The 17,319-nt window shown below is 42.8% G+C and overlaps 3 protein-coding genes across 18 annotated transcripts in view; all 3 read left to right on the top strand.

The window, feature by feature from the left end:
- nav3 (neuron navigator 3) overlaps nucleotides 1-5,739 on the top strand; it is a 307,018-nt gene extending 301,279 nt beyond the window's left edge. For 12 of the 15 annotated variants that reach the window (XM_054753825.1, XM_054753824.1, XM_054753827.1 and 9 more), the window contains 10 exons: nucleotides 578-675; nucleotides 772-867; nucleotides 948-1,116; nucleotides 1,196-1,431; nucleotides 1,887-2,041; nucleotides 2,141-2,212; nucleotides 2,473-2,669; nucleotides 3,700-3,818; nucleotides 4,133-4,336; nucleotides 4,498-5,738. In XM_054753825.1, the coding sequence (XP_054609800.1) occupies nucleotides 578-675; nucleotides 772-867; nucleotides 948-1,116; nucleotides 1,196-1,431; nucleotides 1,887-2,041; nucleotides 2,141-2,212; nucleotides 2,473-2,669; nucleotides 3,700-3,818; nucleotides 4,133-4,336; nucleotides 4,498-4,617 (1,466 nt within the window). In that variant the 3' untranslated portion in view covers nucleotides 4,618-5,738. Of the gene's footprint in view, nucleotides 1-577; nucleotides 676-771; nucleotides 868-947; nucleotides 1,117-1,195; nucleotides 1,432-1,886; nucleotides 2,042-2,140; nucleotides 2,213-2,472; nucleotides 2,670-3,699; nucleotides 3,819-4,132; nucleotides 4,337-4,497 lie in introns of all 15 variants that reach the window. The other 3 variants (XM_054753819.1, XM_054753817.1, XM_054753832.1) reach the window with 2 other exon arrangements.
- Nucleotides 5,740-8,777: 3,038 nt separating this feature from the next.
- On the top strand, nucleotides 8,778-13,133 carry LOC129195033 (zinc finger protein ZFP2-like). 2 transcript variants are annotated; one of them, XM_054800733.1, is made up of 7 exons: nucleotides 8,778-8,951; nucleotides 9,362-10,705; nucleotides 10,782-10,874; nucleotides 10,953-11,048; nucleotides 11,117-11,227; nucleotides 11,311-11,434; nucleotides 11,623-13,132. In XM_054800733.1, the coding sequence occupies exons 4-7, from the start codon at nucleotides 10,992-10,994 to the stop codon at nucleotides 13,095-13,097; spliced, it is 1,767 nt and encodes a 588-aa protein (XP_054656708.1). In that variant the 5' UTR covers nucleotides 8,778-8,951; nucleotides 9,362-10,705; nucleotides 10,782-10,874; nucleotides 10,953-10,991; the 3' UTR covers nucleotides 13,098-13,132. The 2 variants fall into 2 exon arrangements, with proteins under 2 accessions (XP_054656708.1, XP_054656707.1); XM_054800732.1 differs by lacking the exons at nucleotides 10,782-10,874; nucleotides 10,953-11,048 and having other exon boundaries at nucleotides 9,362-10,188; nucleotides 10,503-10,705; nucleotides 11,623-13,133.
- Nucleotides 13,134-14,675: 1,542 nt separating this feature from the next.
- si:ch211-214j24.10 (uncharacterized protein LOC558894 homolog) lies at nucleotides 14,676-17,308 on the top strand. The gene is made up of 4 exons (XM_054800734.1): nucleotides 14,676-14,826; nucleotides 15,488-16,252; nucleotides 16,340-16,372; nucleotides 16,908-17,308. Exons 1-4 carry the CDS (start codon nucleotides 14,811-14,813, stop codon nucleotides 16,955-16,957), a joined length of 864 nt encoding a protein of 287 aa, XP_054656709.1. The 5' UTR covers nucleotides 14,676-14,810; the 3' UTR covers nucleotides 16,958-17,308.
- Nucleotides 17,309-17,319: the final 11 nt, after the last annotated feature.

Raw genomic sequence — 17,319 nt, 5'->3', positions numbered from 1 at the left:
TTTTTGAGAAGAGTTGAAGAGTTCCTTCCTCACTTGCTTGTCTTGTAATTAATGAAGACGGCGAAGCTTGCCTCTGAGGACCAACCAGAGCTCTCGTTTTTTGATGGAGGGATGAGAGGGAGCAGTGAGGCGTTTGAGGACCGCTGGGCCCAACACAGCTCTCAAAAGTAGCGATGTAGCGAATCCAAAGTATCAGCTCCAAGATGGAGAGGACCAGAGATGACAAATGTGACTTTCGTTAATGTTACTTTAGTACAGTGCTTCTCAATTATTATCTGCCATGTCCCCCACATGGGGACAGAAATGTCTTCACGCACCCCCGGTTTGAAAGACTATTGAGAAACTGATCATATCCATTTAGCTGCACTGTACAGACTCAACTCCAAACTGAAAGCAGGAAAATGCAACAAAACGGAGAGCTGTGAAGCATACAAGCGTATTCAAAAGTCAAACTGCATGCTGAGTAAGATACATTTGTACACGTTGGCAGGTCTGCACTAACACCGAAAGTACTCCCTTCTGATTGCTGAAATGTGAGGTGTGTATTCCCTTTTGTGAGATTCCCTTTTGTCTTTAGATATTCTGCTTGACGACAGCTATGAGGGCAACCTGCGCAAGGAAGGTCGGAGTGTGCGGATTGTGGTTAACATCAGCAGTGGACCAAGTACAACCAAGGTTAGTGGGGGTCTCTTGTGTTGTATTTCAGCGTATTATAATATACCGTAGATACTTATTGACTGGTGCACCTGGGTTGATGTATCCAATGTGCAGGGCACACAAATGCAAGAGTACCTGATTGGCTCAATAGGTGTGAGTGGGAAAACCAAGTGGGACGTCCTGGATGGGGTGATTAGACGCCTTTTTAAGGTAACTCGGTACAAAAGTCTCGAGTCAATATTATATTTGCTGTGTTTGCAATGTAAAGATGACACTCGCCCGCCTTGCAGGAGTATGTGTTTCGGGTGGACCCGGTGACCAGTCTCGGTCTGAGCTCGGACAGCATCGTCTGCTACAGGATGGGCGAAGTGGTCCGCGCCCACTCCTCCGAAGTGCCTGAACTGCTGCCCTGCGGCTACCTGGTGGGCGACAACAACGTCATCAATATTAACCTCAAAGGTACGCCAAAGAGGAAACATGGACATGCTGTGACAGGATGGCGGCAGGTGTACCGTGCATTCACCGCTCCTCTTCCCAGGCGTGAAGGACAACAGCATAGACAGTCTGGTGTTTGACACGCTCATCCCCAAGCCCATCATCCAGCGGTACCTCAACCTGTTGATGGAGCATCGGCGGATCATCCTCTCAGGACCAAGCGGTACCGGCAAGTCCTTTCTGGCTGCAAAGCTGGCCGAGTTCATCATTTCCCAAATGGGCCAGGAGGTGACTGAGCACAATGTGGCCAGCTTCAACGTGGACCAAAATTCCAGCAAGGTAGGTACACCACTGATATTACACTTTTTTATATATGTTTTGGTATTTTTTAACATTTTTTATTGATTTCCATTTTAATGTTACCTTTTACGTTTTAATACGTTTTATTCAGAAGCACTTTTCAAGAAACTAAAAGGCTCTTTTCAATAAAGCAATACAAAATAGATCTATAAAATATACAAATATACCTATTTATAAAAATATACAATAAAATACACAATCAGTCATTGATTTTAAAAACAAGAACAGCTAAAATGTCAAAATAAATATCAAAATCAATGGTAATTTCCTGGTAATTTGACATTAACACTAAACAATAAACTAAAATATATACACGATACAGTTCAAATGTATTTTACTCATTTTCAGCATTCACAAGCTATAAGTTAAGTATTGAAAAATAATAATAAATCAAGACACTTTGGTCCTTACCTCACGGTTCGTTTCTCTTCTAGGATCTTCGTCAGTACCTGTCCAACCTTGCCGAGCGATGTAACTCCGAGGGGACGGACACAAAACTCCCCACCGTGGTTATTCTGGACAACCTCCATCATGTTAGCTCACTCAGCGACATATTCAATGGCTTCCTCAACTGCAAGTATCATAAATGGTGAGCTTTATCCCTCAAGCACTTTAGGAAATGTGAGGTTTTTGTGAGCACAAATGAATGAATGAAAATATCGACCAATGACCTTGTGTTCTGCTTTAGCCCCTATGTCATTGGGACCATGAACCAGGGGGTCTCCTCCTCTCCCAACCTGGAGCTCCATCACAACTTCAGGTTGGTGTCATGTGTTGTATTGCCTACAAAACCACAAACGTAGCAGAATAAAGTTGGAAACACTTACAGTCAAATCAGCCTGCAAGTTATGACTAAATTAATAGACAATAAGATGGGAGTACCTTAAACCTGTTTGACTCCTGACACGCACATTAATTTAATGTGAGTCATCATCCTAAAGTCAAACAAGCCCCAAAGCTCTTTTTACTGACTCAGCACAAGTGGCATCATCTGTAAAGTGAGCTGACGGTGTGTCACAGGTGGGTGCTGTGCACCAACCACACGGAGCCCGTGAAAGGCTTCCTGGGTCGTTTCCAGCGGAGGAAGCTGATCGAGACGGAGATCACCAAAAACATGCGCAGCAATGACTTGATTAAGATCATCGACTGGATTCCAAAGACGTGGCAGCACCTCAACAACTTCCTGGAGGCGCACAGCTCCTCTGATGTCACCATAGGTGAGACACACGCTACACTGGGATGGCAGCTGTCGAGTCCAGCTTCCTACTACATAGCAAAAACTCACATCCAAGCAAGACTGCATATTTGAAATCACAGTCATAAGTACTTATTTTGGAGGAGCAAGATTTTTTTTAATATGTCACTTTTCTTAGTGACTAAAATCTGAGATATTTTTTTAAACGTTTACACTCTTGAGCAAAATTTTAAGACCAGTTGAAAAATGTCAAGAATTCACAATCTGCACTTTTGGATCTTCAGGAATTTCTAAGTAGAGCTTCAAAATGCAAAAAGAAGAAATGGGAGTGTGACAAAATCAATTTGAGTGAGCAATTTATTGCAAAACCACTCAAGTGAAATAAGACTCTGTATATGTCCCTGATCAATTCATCACAGAGGGTCCTAAAGTAGGAGGGTGGGCGATCTACATCAACATGAGCATTAACAGCTGTGGCTGTAGGCAACCTTCTGATGTAATTTTTATTAACTCCACAAGGTGGTAGTAGCTGCATTCAAAGTGTCATGTGTGGTCAGAATTTGCTTTACTGTATGTGCCTCTGCGTGCACTTTAAAATGTTGCTTGTGGCACTCTGTTGGTGTTGGTGTGTAAGTCATGCATGTTACCGTACTGATGTGGATAATTAACTCATCAGTGCCATTAATGCTGACTGAGCAATTTGCACCTTCCCGCTATTACAACATCGGTTCTGTTGTTGCTGCTGTGTTGTGCAATATTCTTGTAAGTCAAAAATAAGATTTCAGGTATTTAATCTTGCTTAGGTTTCAGTTTTTGCGGCGCAATGACCACTGGTTAGTACTCCAACAGAAGGGTACAGATAGTTATTTTGGTCTGCTTCACAATATTTGACACTAGAAATGCAAAAAAAAAAGTGTACCGTACTGTACCAAACTGTACTCTTCAGTGGATGCATTGCTATTCCCCATTCACAATCACCATACAATTGACTAATTGACTGATGACCACTTGGACGGATGCATGTTGACCTACTTGCGTTGTGGTCCCCCCAGGTCCCCGTCTGTTCCTGTCCTGTCCCATGGATGTGGAGGGATCCAGAGTGTGGTTCACTGACCTGTGGAACTACTCCCTCGTGCCCTACCTGCTGGAGGCTGTCAGAGAAGGACTTCAGGTACGTTGTGGCAAACTCGGCGCTACGCAGTAATGCCACTTCAGTTTCACCGTTTCAGCAGATGTCAGCTGATGTCTATGACAGCTTTACTCAGTTGACCCCTTCCGTCTGTTAAATGCATTAATTGGTCCTCGTCTGTAAAGAGCAGACGGTCCATGTTGACCCATAGGGCTTACAGATTGCAGTGACCCATAAATGCACCATGCAGTCATTGGCCAGATGTGTGCATGTGTACAGCTCGGAGGCCATTTAATATGGTAGTTATTGTTATTTACACTGAAATACACTTGTTTTTTTTCTACTTTCTGATACAGCTGTATGGCAAAAGGGCCACATGGGAAGATCCATGCAAGTGGGTGAGCGACACATACCCATGGAACGCAGCTTCCCTGCAGCAGGAAGGCCAATCGCTGCTCCAGCTGAGGCCTGAGGACGTGGGCTACGACGGTTACAGCTCGTCCAAGGAGGGGGCCTCGTCCAAGCAGGTGTCCCAGAGCGACACGGAGGGTGACCCCCTGGTGAGGGACAAAAACAATCCTTAGCATATCATAAACATAGAATTTGCGATTGTTACCTCATAGTGGATTGTGATGCCATAATTGAATATTATCCTATCAGTCCTATAACCTAAAACCAATGTAAACACTGATGTTTTTTCTTGTGCTTTGCATGCGTGCAGATGAACATGCTGCTGAGGCTGCAGGAGGCAGCCAACTATTCCAGCACGCAGAGCTGCGACAGCGACAGCACCAGTCACCATGACGACCAGCTGGACTCCTCGCTGGAGTCTGCGTTATGAGATTCACGTTTGGTCCTGCACACCTTTAGTGCATATATGAGCGGTTGTATGATCCAAAGTCAGAAGTGATGATATCAAGTAAAAGAATTTGAAGGGCAAAACATCAACTATCCTGCTAGAAGTTTGTTGAGAATTCCCAGATTTGGAATACAACTTTTCATATAAGTGCACACAGGGACGTCCAGTTTTGGAGGTTAGCATCACGGAGCTGGATTTTTTTTTTTTTTTTTTAGTTTATCACAGATGTTTACAATACGTGGGAAAGAGGAGGGCAGGTACTATTGTTTTTGTATTTCCTTGTTTACAGAGGTGCTTCTCAGACTCACACAGATGCACTTATAAAGACAGAGAGGTATTCATTGGTCCAAACACCCCATGTGACCAACAATGTAGCCTTCCAAAGGGCCCTTGAGCAGGGCATGATAGCTGCTGGCCTCTATGTGATTGGCAAGCAGACATAAGAGAATTGAATGAATATTTATAGTAAGACACATGCAGGTGAGCCCCGGGGTGCTGGTCTTCCACCCTGACACGCCCCCTCCCTGCCCTGCATGTCAGCAGCCATCAGACGAAGCGTGCATTGTCAGCCACATTAACGTTACTGTGAACAAAATGGATAAGTGCCAACGTTTGCCCATTTGTGTTACTGCCAAAAAGTGCGCGCGCTTGACGTACTTAACACAACGCCGCGGTGGATCAAGTTGGGTCCCGCAAGGAGCTGGACTGCACAATAAACAGGCAGGCAGCGCCCTCCTGTGGCCGTCTGCCCATATTAACAATTGGCGCAACTGCAGCTCATCAACAATACAGTCTTTCTAGGCGCAAAACGACATATGCATCGATCCGTAAAGTAATCTGGATGGAAAAACACTTTAACAAGGGAACAGTGATATTGGTGCTTTCTCGTTGCCTTAAATGTGCAAAAAGTTTGCTTCCATTTAATAAGAAGAGGCTGACATGGATGATGACGACGATGATGCTTTGCTTCCTTGCTTTGTCAAAACCAGCCTCTTCCATTTCTTATCACTCCTAGTATAAAGTGCAAAATGAAGAGTTCATGTATATGAATTCGAAACAGACCAATATTGTACTATATATATATATATATATATATATATATATATATATATATATATATATATATATATATATATATATATATATATGGGAAAACACTCTATATATATATATATATATATATATATATATATATATATACACACACACACACACACACACACACACACACAGTATATATTATATTAAAAGGGTTGGGTTTGGGTTTGTTTTGTTTTTTTAGCCCAGTTGAGCTGGGCTCACTTGAACTGAAAGGAGCACAACCAAACTGCTTTTTTTTTAGCCTGACGAGCATGCTTTGAGCTTTTTAACAGGGGAAAGAATCAAGAAGAGATATTTACCTTTATGTATACATGTATCGGACGGAAGCCATTTTTTTGATTGTCCTCTTTGGTTGGTTTTGCACACTTGGGCAGGTTGTAAATACTTCAGTCTTGCACAGAGAGTCAAAGATGCATTACTAACTAACCTGCTAAATTATTGTAGAGAGTTTAAAAGAAAAACAAAAAAAGATGCAAAAAGTCAAACATGCTGTCCGAAACAGGCGTGTGTCTTGTGATGTCTGCCTGTGCAGGAGGCACACTGTGTACAGGTAATAATAAATTCCACAAAAATCACAAACTGACAATTGTGCACTTTTCCAGTATGCTCCCATCTTTGCCGTATAACAGTCATTGGATGCCGTTCGACTTCCTCTTTGAACATTGGAGCCTAATGAGGCTTGCCGGCTGCGGAGGCACTGAAGCTGACCTTGACACCGTACTGTATAACAAGCAACAGGTGCTACTGGTCAGTCAACGCCCATCTGAGACATCCAACCTCAGGACAACCCTCAACTCTACAATCCTACTGTCAGCTTCATGCGTCTCTGCAGCCAAGCCTCGCCATGTGGCGTGCATGTTAAGGGGTGTTGCTATGGTTACACAGGCTGAGATTCACCAGAGTATCTAACAGACTCCGTTCTAGGCCATTAGTTCCCAAGATGGCTGAACTTTGACCCCGGTCAGTGTACACCATTAGATTTGCAGCAGTTCTCAATTAAAGCCCTTAGCATTTACTCTGGTTGGAGAGGAGAAAATTCCTTTTTTTGGGTGAAACATTTGTCCTTAAATGTTTTATATTTTGTACATTTGTATGTAACATATCATGTAAATAGACAGAGACAGTGATTTAACTCATCTGGAGGATTTTGTAGTCTTTGTAAAGCCCTAATAATAAATGGTATTTGGTGTCACACAAGCAAAAATGTGTTTGTCGACTTATTTTTAAAATTAAAACCAGAGCCTTCGATCCAGGTGTCATTTAATTGTGCAAGTGTTCCGAATTAAATGCACAGCTTCCCCCCACTTTATGCCAAAACGTCTTGTTCAGAATTCCACTTCTTCTCTTTACATTTTTCCTTTTAGATCTATTTTTTTTTCTTAGTTTATTTATTTATTTTTACTTTATTTCTACAATGTGCCGCAGGCCAAAGAAAAACATGCTGCGGGCTGCAAATGGTCACCGGGCCGCACTTTGGACGGACATTAGAACCTGCATTAGAACCATGCATGTGTTTTAAAAAAGCACTAGCGTCATTATTGGATCAATGCAATAATATAAGATGGCAGAAAATGCTGAGGTGTGTTTTCCCACAATTAAATGTTGATTCCCGGGTGATAATATTAACCTCAAGATGTTGACAGTGAAGACATTGTTACATTTTAACACACGTGCACGACACGACGCTTTCTTGTCGTTTGTACTGGTGGTGTGCGGATCGATACTGAAATATCGATACTTACGGGACCGGCTCTTTATGCTCTAAAATCAATTCTCAAATCAAGATATTGATATTTTTGATGCCTCAGTCATTTGAGGTCATGTTTGTCTGTTGAAACTGAGCCAAGTGTGAATTGTGGATAAAGTTGTCATTCTTTTATTATAGCTCTTAATAATGAATCGTTTATTTTAACGATTTTATTATTTTACTTATTTTTTTCTTTATTGTTTAAAATACAATGTTCATGTGTTTCATATGATTTTGTACTCTTTTTCTGCTGTTGTATTTTAGCTTGGCTATATTGTAAATCACCCCGCTACCTCAATATAGTTAAGGTTTTAAAATAATTTAAAAACATTACATCAATTATTAATGTATTTAAATTAATAATTTACTTCAATTGATAATATAATTAATTAAATGCCTGGTATTCTTTATGCTATGATGTGAAATATACTACTTTTTAACATTTACCAGCCACATAAGGTGAATTTGCACAAAATGTCAGTATCGGATCAGTATCTCCTCTACCAGCCTGAGTTTTACTCGGTATCGGATCGGAAAGGACACCAGTGGTATCTGTCACGCACATCACCATTGCGTATTGTTCTTTTACTTCCGGTTTCAATTTCCTCTACAACCATTTCATGTAGCAATCGTTGTGGCCCGGATTACTAACGCCTCCTGCTGGTTGTTTCCCCCGATGGAAGTCATGTCCCCTATTGCGTTAAAGCGGCCCTTGTTGGGACTCTAATTTCTGTATCGGTTTTACAATGTAATGTTGTGTTCTCGCACATCGATTTTCTTTCTATTGTGTTATCTTATTTATGCACATTGGTAAATAAAGCACGATGGGTAAAATATTTAAGCAAGACTCGAGATAATATAAAATAACGACGTTTAATTTTGAAGGGTGGCACAATGCTATCTCCGCTTCCGTTGTAGGGTTGTGTGGCGTTCAACTCCAATCGAACCAAAAGCGACGACAATGCCAATGTCGATTGGAATATAAAATAATAATTAAAAACAATGTATGAATATATCTGAATGAATGGCCTCAATTCGTGGTTAACTCCGTATTTACGTCTTGTCCAAATACAGGTTATTACAGGTCGTTAATACGCCACTGACATAAGTTTCCACAATTAAAACACAGTTTTCCTGTACCTGTTGATGCAATTGGCAGCACTGAAAGAATTTAGGAATGTGGTGTTAGCAAATGTTGTTAATTTTCTGCTTTTTCGAATTCGGGGGCCCGTCCCTATTGCCATTGCAAAGAGTAACTAAAAAATCCGACTTCTAATTTGAACCTGAACGCACCATATCACCTACGCCAACATGGGACCATCAGCAGGCAAGCGAGATGAAGACATTTGCAAATCGAAAGAAACACTGGTGTCTATACCGAAACACTCTTATTGGTTTGATTTTTGGCTCTTCGTTGTCTTTGACGTCGTCTTTTTCTTGGTCATGTATTTCTTAGTACCGTAAAATGGTAAGTGGAGGAAGAAGTTCGGCGGCTACGGAAGTTGCTAAAGTGCTTGCTAGTCAAAGGCAACTGAAATGCTGTTATTTTACCATTTTTCTATGATGTGCTAATGGTAGTGACTGGCCACGAGTAGACGTGCGTGTGCTGTAAAATACAAGGCACATTAGGTAACCTATGCCTTAATAAATTCCTATAAATGTAATTGTGTAAATAATAGGAACGTCTTCGCCAACAGTCTGTCATCGGAAATCTCGTCTATGTGTAACGTCTTTGACAGACTAATTAATAAGGATGATGCCATTTTCCTTTAAGTCTGCTTAACATTTTTTATATATTCTGGCTATATCAGATTTCTTTTTGCTGTCTTGAGTTGAATTTAATTGTTTGCTATATAAAATGTCACGGTTCTGTTCCAGGCTGGCCCTAAGAGGAAGCAAGTTGAAGACTGAAGACGTGGGAGCATCCTGATAAATGCTAACCCTGCTTCGACTGAATTTAACACAACTTGACATCCTGTGCGACATTTCTGATGTCAAAACATTGGAAATGTGCATTATACACTGTTGTCATGACCTCAACCACACAATTCCTCACAATACAACCTCCTTGTCAGTTGTAATGATCTATTCCATGCAAATTGTGTATTTATTCAGACTTTGAAACGTCCTCGATGGTATTTGGTGGTATGTTACAACCATAACTGTGACCCTGACTAACAGATCTGCTCCGTATTTATGTAATAGTAGGTTTGTTCTGTGTCTCCTTTTTGCCTTGATAAACACCCAAAGCCTGGGGAGAAAGGGGTAATGTCAGACCTGATTATAGTATTGACATTACTCAGTGATCCAGAGTGCGGTGATAAGAGACAGCAGAATGCGATGAAATGTGAAGTCACTCAAGACGTATTTTTTGGAATTTGCACGCTGTGAAACTGCTTTCGGGGGACTGTTTTTCATTTGCAGTCTTGCTTTACTCACCTACAAAATAAAGCCATTGTGATTTCCATGTACATTCTTCTCTTGTGTACAGCTAAATGTGGGATAAATTAAGCTGTCAAATTTTAGGCCAGTTTTGCAAACAATTCTAACGCACAAGCATTGAAAATGCGTGCTTTTACTTTGATAAAGGACGCGTATTTCCTCTTTTATAGTAGGAAGTTCCGTTTTACATTCAGCGTAATGTATCTGTAACGTCTGTGCTGTTATGGCGACGACTGTCAGTGCCTGTCGATTGGAAAACACAGGTCCGTTTTAAATGCATATCAAGTTATGTTCATGTCTGTTAGATTAAAAATGGCAATACTTAATACGCTAATCGTGATGGTAGTCGGATAATGCAAACAAAGCTGCCAAGACTACTACAATATCAAACTAAGCAAAGATAGTAATATGTGGATATTTTAAACATATTTGCATACATTGTTTTATGTAATGAGGATTTCTATTAGAACTTGACTGAAGTAGGTTCAGAGAAAGCAGCACCAACCTGTAAACAATGCAATCCTGAGTGAATCTGTTTCAGTTCGTATGATGTTGACACTATCGTGTGGTGCTACAGATATCTTCCTGCCATTGTCTTCAATGAGGCTTCTGATCCCTCCTGTACGGCTGCTCTCTGCAGCCATGTGGCAAGTGGCTCAGCAGAGACACGTCCTTGATTATGACAAACTGGATGAGTTCGTGACCTTGGTGACAGAAACTGTACCTGACCTCCTCAGTGCAAAGCAGCGCGGCACACTGCTTCTTCGACTGAGAGCTAAGGTGAGTTGAGGTGCATTCGTGGAGCTAAGAATTACCCACTGAGTTTGTGGTCCGTTGACCACAAATCCATCCACAGATCATTCTTGAGCTGTGCCGAAAAGAGGAAGCGGCGAACATGTCGTGTATTTAACCTCACTTGGCGCGAATCCGGCCGCCAGGACACAGAGGAGTGAGTCAGTTCTGTCTGAGACACACATTCATCAGCTTTGCTGCATCCATTCCCAGTAGTAGCGCTAATTTCTTACAGAGCGGTGATGCTGAGGTAGATGCAGAGGAGGGCATTTTCATGGAGCTTATTCAAACCCTCCTTAGAGATCCAGCTGAAAGGGAGCGTTTTTATCAGGCACGTTTTTTGTTATTTTATACTACATTCCTCACTTTCTTTAAGTTAACCACCATGTTCCTTCCCAGGATGTTTTCCCAACGCAGTACGGTCTCAGCCATGACACAGATATGCAGCTCCTCATGTGGGAGCTTCTTTCCAAACTGGAGAAACTCTTGCCGGTGCCTGACCTCACTCAGGTAAGACGTGACACATCATAGCGATAGATTTGTGTACATGACATGTGACTCTTGCTCACCACTTTGCTTACGTTGACTTCCAGACTGTGTCATGGCTGACATCTGGTCCCTCTGTGCTCAACGACTGTGTGCAAGTACTCTCCAACCCCGCTGATCTGAAGCCTCTCCTGCAGCACCTCAAGTCCTTGGAGTGCCTGAGCTCTCAAGGTGAGCCTTCAGCAGGCATCATTTCAACCCCACGGCTAGAAAGCAGGAACAATATAACACACAAGGACACTGCATTTACAACACTGCATTTACAACCTTAACTTTTTAAACATGTTTAATATTATACAATATTGGTCTGGCTTTCCTTTTGAAACTTACATCATTGTCCACTTATGTGTCACTTGTAGGTGCCGCTGTGGAGATGTCCACTCAGGTGTTTGCTTGCTCCCATTGTCCATTCTTCCACATGCAAGAGTCATACCTGCAGCAGCACATTGAACTTAACCACCCGGAACATTACAGCAAACTCCCTTCCGTGGCCCAGCAGAAGAATAAGAATAAGATCCACCGCCCAAAATTCCCCAAACCTTCCCCCATTCACGACAGGCCAGACCCTCATGCGTGTAAAGAGTGTGGCAAGACGTTCACGCGTGCCTCAGATGTGACACGTCACATGCGGACGCACACGGGAGAGCGGCCCTACACCTGTACAGAATGTAAAAAAGGCTTCCAGAACTCCTGGGATTTGAGCAGGCACAAGCGCATTCACACTGGAGAGCGACCCTTCCTCTGCTCCCAGTGCGGGAAAGCGTTCACTCAGATGGGCTTGCTCAAATTGCACTTTGAGCGGAGTGCCTGCGGGCAGACTTGTAACCCTTCCCTCGACATAGCGATGGTGGCGGCAGAAGGCGCTTCGTCTGAGCAGAGCGTGGCTGCTCAGTACAAATGCAAAAAATGTAACGAGTGCTTCAGCACCGTCCTGGAGCGGCTCAGACACAGACAAAAGCATGCGTTGAAGCGCCAGTACAAATGCTCCCTCTGTGAGAAGATCTACAGCAGAGCATCAGACCTAAAGAGACACCAGATGAAACACACAGGCGAGCGGCCGTTTGCTTGCGAATGTGACAAAAAATTCACACACGTGTGGCTCCTGAACAAGCACAGGCACGTCCACACTAGAGAGCGTCCATACTCGTGCACAGAGTGTGGGAAGAGCTTCATGCAGCTCCAGACCTTAAACAGACATCTACTGACTCACACCGACCAGAGGCCTTTCCGATGCTCCTCCTGTGAGAAGAGCTTCACCCAAATGGCAAGTCTTACACGCCACCAGAGGACACATTCTGGCGAGAGACCATACGTGTGCAATACATGTGATAAGACCTTCCTCACACACGGAGAGCTGGTTAGACATCAGCACAGCCACAGCAGCTTGCGCCCCTTCACTTGCTCGCAGTGCCCCAAGAGCTTTAAGACCAAGCGGGCACAGAGCGAACACGTCAACATGCACACGCGACAGCGTCCATATGCGTGCGCTCACTGCGAGAAGAGATTCGCCAAGTCAACATCGCTAATCCGGCATAACCTGACTCACACTGGTGAACGACCGTACCAGTGCGCTCAATGTGGGAAGACCTTCTTGACCTCCGGCGAGCTTCTTCTCCACAAGCGGATCCACACGGGAGAAAAGCCGTATCCATGCTCCCACTGTGAGCGCAGGTTCAGGTGCTCCTCCGACCTGGGTGTGCACATACGGACACACACCGGCGAGAAGCCACATAGCTGCTTGGTATGCAAAAAGAGCTTTTCTTCATCAACGAGGCTGAAGAGACATTCACGGACACACATAGAGAGGGAGGTATTGGTTCAATTAGCAGTCTGAAATTAATAAACACCTGATAAAGACTCTTGTTTGTGTTGTAATGTGTAGACAAGGGTCAAATGGGTCGCATTTTTTACTGTCAAAACACAATACGATAGCCAAAAAAATACCTCCAAAATAGTTTTGACAAAACAAAAGTCAGTACACCCTTCACAATTCTGCAAATATTTTATTACAGCTGTTCATGGGACATAATACACATGATACCGTGATACACGGTAGTCAGTGTACAGCTTCTATAACTGTAAATTTGCTGTCCCTCAAAATAACACAAATATTAATGTCTAAATCGCTGGCAACAAAGACCTATTTCTACATTTTTATAAACCCGAACGCCCAATCCCAAAGACATATACTGTAAGTTTTTTTGCACAAGAGGCAAAAAGAGGTGACGATGCAACTGCACACTAAATGTCACTTTTAGAGCAGTTTTAAGCCATAAAAACGGTCACAAGGTGGCAGAAGTGCATTTGATAAGAGCTCAGCATGGATCCTTTGCATGTAAAAACACACTCGACAGCAAAGAGAAAGTGGAGCATGCAGAAGGTTACGCATTGTAGGGAGCAGGGGCGCCATACAGGGGGAAAAGTTAGGCGACTTTCAAGAGCCCCTGGCGAACAGGGACTCTAAAATATGTAAACATTTAATAAAAATGGGGGATGCAAAATTCCTGGCGGCACCCCTGCCTTAGAGAGCACATTTTTCCCCAAAATATTAGTTACATTCCAAAACATAACAAGCATTTGACCTCGGGTTTGTTGTTCTGTTTTAGGAATCATTTTCGTGCTGGATTTTGAACATTCTTCGTTTGGAATTTCTGTCTTTGGTTATGGATAGTATTTTGTAATATAACAATTGTCTATCCATACAGAGGAGATGCATACTTTAATGGTATTGAAATGATAAGGCACCTTTGAGTAAATTCTGAGTATCATTTCAGTATTTCATTGCCTGGCTGAGTGTCCTGGTTTTTCGGTCATCAAAATATGGTCATCCTACTGTAGGTTACATAACTATGCTAATATTCCTAACGTTCTTGTCTTCCTTCACTTCTTAAAAGGGTCGTATCCTACATTTCCAACTTTTCAGACTTATGTATGTTATGTACGTTTAAAATGTTTTAGGGTTTTTTTGGGTGTGGCCATTATTTGCGTTTTGTCGCCTTTCACAATGGATTTGAAGCACAAACCCGCAAATAACGAGGATCTACTGTTTTACCTACATTGGATTTGTTTTAGCATTTTATTAGTTTACAAAATATATCAAAGTGCCGCGCGGCATGAAAGGATGGGTGGGCGCCCACCCATCCTTTCATTTTTTTCTATATGCGCCCTTGGTGAAAAACTTTGGACACCCCTGTCTGAGGTGTTCTTAACCTATTCTGTATTGTTTACATTATGTACATGGAATTATTTGGTTGCGTTAACTAATCCAATAACACTATGTGCCTAAATGTGGATGATTAGGTGATGTATTGAAGAAAATTCGACCCTGCCTTTTGACCACGTGGTTGTCGGCACGTTACCGCTGGTCCCCTCCCATGTTTCGCGCCGGACAGTTTATTTGCCGGGCTACTTCCTGTTCCACCCACATTGCGGTGTCGTTTCCTGGTGGTGGAAGCAGGACTCAAGCCAGCCAGCTGACGTTATCCAAACGCTGTAAACAAAAGTTAACTTAACGGTGCGGACTCAACGACACTTTCAGCGAAAAGACATGCATATCAAGACAGGTATGTTTATTCAACCCTTCGATGTATTGCGCAGAACTGACGAACTTGAGAAGTTATTTCTATCTTCGCCGACGTTGCTAACACTGCTAGCCCAAAGAGCCTGCTGCCCGCTTTGCTCTGAATGGGCAGTTACGAAACTTTGGCTAACGTGCTAACACTTCGATACAATCTAAGAATGTCAGTAAACATTGGCCAATCCGCTTGTGACAGTTGTTGATTTTAAGACTCTGTTAAAAATACACGTGTACTCAATGTAATGATGGGCGACTTATTTATAACGTCGAATATTTCATCATATCATGACGATGCTAATAAAAGTTTGCTAACAGGGTCTCCTAGCTTTTAGCAACGCACAACAAAACCCAGTTGAACGTCCGAAATTGCCTACTTGGTGTTTATTTACGGTGTAGTTTCTCGAATTTTCTTTTGAGGTATGTGTAAAGGGCCATGGGAATGCGTATGTAGACCTCACTTTACTCGTGTCTGTGCAATGTGGCGCTTGGGGAAGGCTAACCCGGCCAGTGACATATAGGAAATTTCTTTGATCTCACACCAGGGGCGCAACTGCCTACTTTCTGAGGGGTATGCAAGCACATTCCAGGCGGCGTCTGTTTCCCTGCAAGTTGTAAATGACTGACTGTCTTGTTTTATTGTCTCCCAGGTACATGGGAAGCTAGCAACACTGTGTGTGACTCAGATTCCCTGTGTGACCCAGCAGTTCTTGTTTCAAGCACCAACTCAGAGCCGCACATTCGAAACAGACGTCTGTCTCCCGGCTCTGGTAACTGTGGTGGCGGCGGGGGTGGAGGCTGCGTCTCTGGAGGGGAGCAACAGTCCCGGCAGCTCTCGCCTGAATCGGACCTGATCGGACCGGGCCACACGCACACCTTCAGTTACCGCCGGGAAAAGGAACGCAAGGGCCAGCAGCACAAAGGCCGAAGCGTTCGCAGGGAAAGCCAGAAGGGGCTCAACGGCCCCCCAAAGGTGAATCAGAAAGATAGGTGGGTAGGGGACAGTCTGTCACTGCTCAAGCCCCCGCCTGCCTTCCCAGTGCAGGACAGCCCCGCCAAGCTGCAGCCGGCTGTCAGCTACGCCTCCAAGGTGAAGGCGAAAACACCAAGCGGCATTCTGGAGGAGGACCGTCCCGCCATTGGTGTTCTGCTACAGAACCAATGGGGTCTCAGTTTCATCAGCGAGACGAGACCCGTGTCAGAGGGCTCCAACCATCCCACCACCGACTCCCCCCCACATCAACCCACAGACACACAAGCACCAGTAGACCCACCGCTTGACACACTTGTCACAGGGCAGCCCCCTTTCGCTACCTCCACTGCCCCACCTTCACAACCTGACATAGATGTGAACAACGGGGAGCTGCTGCTTAGTTGTCGCCATCTAATGGAGGCTTTAAACTTTCACAATAGAGGTAAGTGTCTTTTATAGTCTTGTCTTTTTTTTTTTTTACTTAAAAGGTAATAATTGTAACTGTTTCAACTGTTTTTTCTCTCTGCAGAATGGAATGCAATCTGCAACAAACAGAAAAAAGGTAAGGCAAAAATGTCAAATTGAGCACATCCACTTTACTTTGTCAAATGGGTCAGTGACATGTAACATCTGCAATCTGTAGTTTTAGTTGATTTTTACTATATGTAAACCCAGCCCTGCCTGCATGTATTTATAAATGCTTATAAACAAAATGAAATAAGCCCTTTTAGTTTAACCCAGCATTTGTCCAGTATTACATTTGTACGGTTCAGAGTAAATTGTACTGATGCCTAAAATTCAAGAATTACCTGAAAATCATGGTCAAACTACACATTTTTTCCTCACAAAGCACTTTCTATGTTGAGAAAATGTACTTAACCAAAATTCAATAACATAGTGTATTTGAAGTAACGTAGCTCAAGATTTTAGTACATATTTACATAAGTAAATTGAAGAAAGAGGAAAACATCTTATTAGTCAAAAATAAGTATTTGTGACACCGATTTCAGTTATTTAATCTTGCTTAGATGTCAGTTTTTACTGTGTAGCCAACAACTTATGAAGAGTGATCGATTTTGTTCATTTTTTTTTTTTAGATCCAAAAAGGGTTGTGTGGTACAAGGACTTCCGGGAGCATCCAGCATAGCGGCATGAGGAAATCCAAAGCGTATATAAACCCACACACACACACACACACAACACATCTCCATGCACATTAAGACAAATAACGACGGACAATTCTTTGAGTCCCCTTTCAAACACTGCACTCAGGATGATGTCTTCATGCAAAGCCACACAGACACTTTGGACTAACTCCTTTGAGATCTTACAGTTTTGTTTTGTTTTTTTTTAATCGCCTTATATTAACAAGTCTGCCTTAAGTAATCAGACCGTTGTTCCATCACCTAATAAATTTTAGCTTGTATGTGTAGAGCGGGGTTTTTTTTTTTTTTTTTTTTTTTAATATATAAATCTTTGAGAAGCTGTACATGACTTTGTCATCTCCCC

Source organism: Dunckerocampus dactyliophorus, chromosome 15 (genome assembly GCF_027744805.1).
Source record: "Dunckerocampus dactyliophorus isolate RoL2022-P2 chromosome 15, RoL_Ddac_1.1, whole genome shotgun sequence".
Taxonomy (NCBI): Eukaryota; Metazoa; Chordata; class Actinopteri; order Syngnathiformes; family Syngnathidae; genus Dunckerocampus; species Dunckerocampus dactyliophorus.
The sequence above is the reverse complement of the archived record's forward strand: the minus strand, read 5'-3'. Positions and strand labels throughout refer to the sequence as shown.

Excerpts from the sequence above, each read along its gene's own strand:
- LOC129195033 (XM_054800732.1), top strand. The coding sequence starts at position 10,149 with ATGGCGACGACTGTCAGTGCCTGTCGATTGGAAAACACAG. Across the intron at positions 10,189-10,502 it reads CTGTCGATTGGAAAACACAG|ATATCTTCCTGCCATTGTCT; the intron begins GTCCGTTTTAAA and ends GTGGTGCTACAG. Across the intron at positions 11,435-11,622 it reads GGAGTGCCTGAGCTCTCAAG|GTGCCGCTGTGGAGATGTCC; the intron begins GTGAGCCTTCAG and ends TGTCACTTGTAG.
- si:ch211-214j24.10 (XM_054800734.1), top strand. Across the intron at positions 16,253-16,339 it reads TTTAAACTTTCACAATAGAG|AATGGAATGCAATCTGCAAC; the intron begins GTAAGTGTCTTT and ends TTCTCTCTGCAG. Across the intron at positions 16,373-16,907 it reads CTGCAACAAACAGAAAAAAG|ATCCAAAAAGGGTTGTGTGG; the intron begins GTAAGGCAAAAA and ends TTTTTTTTTTAG.